At 37.4% G+C, this 2985-nt stretch overlaps 1 protein-coding gene across 1 annotated transcript; it reads left to right on the top strand.

Moving 5' to 3' along the window:
• Positions 1–99: 99 nt before the first annotated feature.
• LOC142302928 (olfactory receptor 2A7-like) lies at positions 100–2631 on the top strand. The gene is made up of 3 exons (XM_075344031.1): positions 100–200; positions 1592–1616; positions 1705–2631. The coding sequence occupies exons 1-3, from the start codon at positions 100–102 to the stop codon at positions 2629–2631; spliced, it is 1053 nt and encodes a 350-aa protein (XP_075200146.1).
• The last annotated feature ends 354 nt before the right edge of the window (positions 2632–2985 follow it).

Raw genomic sequence — 2985 nt, 5'->3', positions numbered from 1 at the left:
GGTCTTTCAAATGCACAATGACCCAAAGCTACTGCCAAACTGGCTACAAAGTGGCTTAAGAATAACAAAGTCAATGTTTCGGAGTGGCCATCATTAGAGATGAGCGAATCTGTTCAGTTCACGTTCGACAATTTCAGATTCGGTATGAGCCTTGGCCGGTTCATTTGGGCTCGTTTACCGAACGCTTTGCTTAAAAGTTGGTAATGTTCGGTAAGTAAAAATAAAAAAGCCAGCTCAACTTAAAAATGGCATGTATTATAAGATGTGCACTGCACTAAAAATTCCAAACTGTACTATTTTTAAATTTGAGATTTTTGGCAAAAAAATTGCAATTTCTTGAGCTACCCAGCCACGTCACGGCAAATCTCTTTGGGACAGTCCTACTCTAAATTATTTTTGCATAAAATGTGCCATATGGCCTCACATATGAAAAAAGTAGAACTGTTCTTAGCAGCATTTCCCTGGTGCTTTTCAATCCCGTACCCATGACTGAATCATGGCTGTGGGCGGGACAGGCCCAAGCAAATGATGCTTGAAGTAAATAGCCTGTGGACAGGGCCTGATGACTGAATGTGAACAGCCACCAAAAGCCAAAATCATGACAATTCTTCATTGAATTGGTTGGTGCCTGACCTCCACCTTGCCGTGCACCTCAATTTAGTTTGTTTATCCACCTCTCTTGATTTTGGCAATTGGTGGCTGTTCACATTCAGCCATCAAGCAATGTACTTAATCGAGCATCAGTGTGTGGTTCCCACTTTGCTCTGCCAAGTTTTGCAGGTGATCAATTTGTCATTCATGAAACATAGAAGACAAAGCACAGGCTCGTTTCCTGCAATGATGGGGGTTGGCACCTCAGGCTGGGAATGGTTCTCATGGGGTTTTTTTTCTTTTGACACACTACATCTGAAACCATTGCTTTTACCTCACTGAGATTGATTCATAGACTGCAAATGGCTCTCACTGGGGTGCATGCACACATAATTCAGGAAGTGAACCCGTGTGTCATGGTGCATGCACGATCCCTGATGGATTAATGAGCAATGCCAAGCACACTTGCTCATCATTATTTGTTACTAATCTTATGTTTTTTCTTAACTTTACTGTGAACTCTGCAATGATGCCACTTTTACCTAAAGTTTCTATTATAGATTCTTAAAAATGAAATAATTAAAAAGGGGAATCAAAGTGATATTTTTTTTTTTTTCCATAGACAATACCTCTGGAGACTCATAAATCTGTAGTAGTGATATCTCATGGGATTTAATGTTTCTGTTTTTTGCCTTCATTTTCTACATAAATATCCAAAGAATCTTCCCAGAACCTCAGTTGACTGTTGAAGTGGACGACGCTCCTGTGTGACGTTATCATTAAACCCTCAGAGGACTGAGAAGAAAGATCAGTCCGAAAATGAATATCAGAAACAATGAAAAAACTAGTGTGAGTATTATAAATTAAATTCATCTACAAAGTACATCATAATAATTCTAAAAATGACTCCTAAATATCTGAAATGTAATAAGTAAATGTAATTTATGAAAAGGCAATAGGTTTGATTTCTTATATTTACCACTATTAACATTGATTTTAGCAATGATGGTGCATTATTTGTAGAGGTAACGGTGGCTACATCTGTAAGTCCATTGGATCAATTATTCTAAATATATGTCGGTGTAGACTCACAATATTCTGTTCTGAACACAGGAAAATAACATGACGGTGATCACAGAATTTTTTCACTTAGGATTTCAAGTCAGTCAAAATTTAAGAATGCTTTTGATCTGTCTTCTCCTTGTGATTTACTGTGGGACAATCTGCGGGAATCTCCTGATCATCGCCCTGGTGTCCACTAGGAAGATCTTCCACACTCCGATGTACTTCTTCATCTCCCAACTGTCCATCAGTGACATCTTGTTAACCACAGATATTGTCCCCAACATGCTCTACATCCTACTAAACAATGGAGGAACCATTACTTTTAACAACTGCATTTTTCAACTTTATGTTTTTGGTGCCTCAGAAACGTTAGAATGTCTTCTTCTGACGGTGATGTCTTATGACCGATATGTGGCCATCTGCAATCCTCTACATTATACCTTTATAATGACGAGTGGACATTGTATGATATTGACTGTCATTTGTTGGATTTTTGCATGGATTTTAATTTTGATTTACATCATCACAACAGCAAAGCTGAACTTTTGTGGACTAAACACCATTGACCATTTATTCTGTGACATTGTCCCATTAATAGAACTTTCCTGTTCTGACACCTTCATTGTTCACTTAGAGATTTATTTACTGAGTATTCCAATATTAATAATCCCAACCGCAATAATTGTAGCATCTTATTCCTATATAGTATTAGCAGTCTTAAGGATCCCATCCAGCACCGGCAGACAGAAAGCCTTCTCTACCTGCAGCTCCCACCTCACCGTGGTTTCCATATTCTACTGGACAATATTCTGTGTTTATATAGTCCCAAAAAAAGGTCAGACCCTTACTATGAGTAAGAGCTTATCATTGCTATACACAGTGTTTACTCCTTTCATCAACCCAATTATATACAGTCTAAGAAATTCAGACATTAAAAAAAGCATACACAAAACATTTAAACCTTCACATTATTGATTCAATGTTATACATCATTGAGTTTGTGCCTGAATATAATGTAGTTGTCCTTTCCAATAAAAGAAGCACTCCCATCAACGTTTTTGCCATCTTAGTAAATTTGTATATTTCAGTCATCATATTATATAGCACTGTGTACTTATATTTGCTCTTTATTCCCTTCAACCCAGTTAATTCTTCTTTTTTCCATTAGGTCTAAGACATCACATGATTAAAAACAGGCTAGTTGAAGCCTTCTAAGCTCTATGTAGAAACAGGAAGTCTATTTTCCCTGCATGAGTCATCATTAGAACTGCTAAGTGTTTTCAGGCAGGAAAATAGACATCTTGTTTCTACAGAGCGCTTAGAACAAAA

Source organism: Anomaloglossus baeobatrachus, chromosome 4 (genome assembly GCF_048569485.1).
Source record: "Anomaloglossus baeobatrachus isolate aAnoBae1 chromosome 4, aAnoBae1.hap1, whole genome shotgun sequence".
NCBI classification, from domain to species: domain Eukaryota; kingdom Metazoa; phylum Chordata; class Amphibia; order Anura; family Aromobatidae; genus Anomaloglossus; species Anomaloglossus baeobatrachus.
Note: the sequence above shows the minus strand (reverse complement) of the source record. Positions and strands in the feature narration are given on the sequence as shown.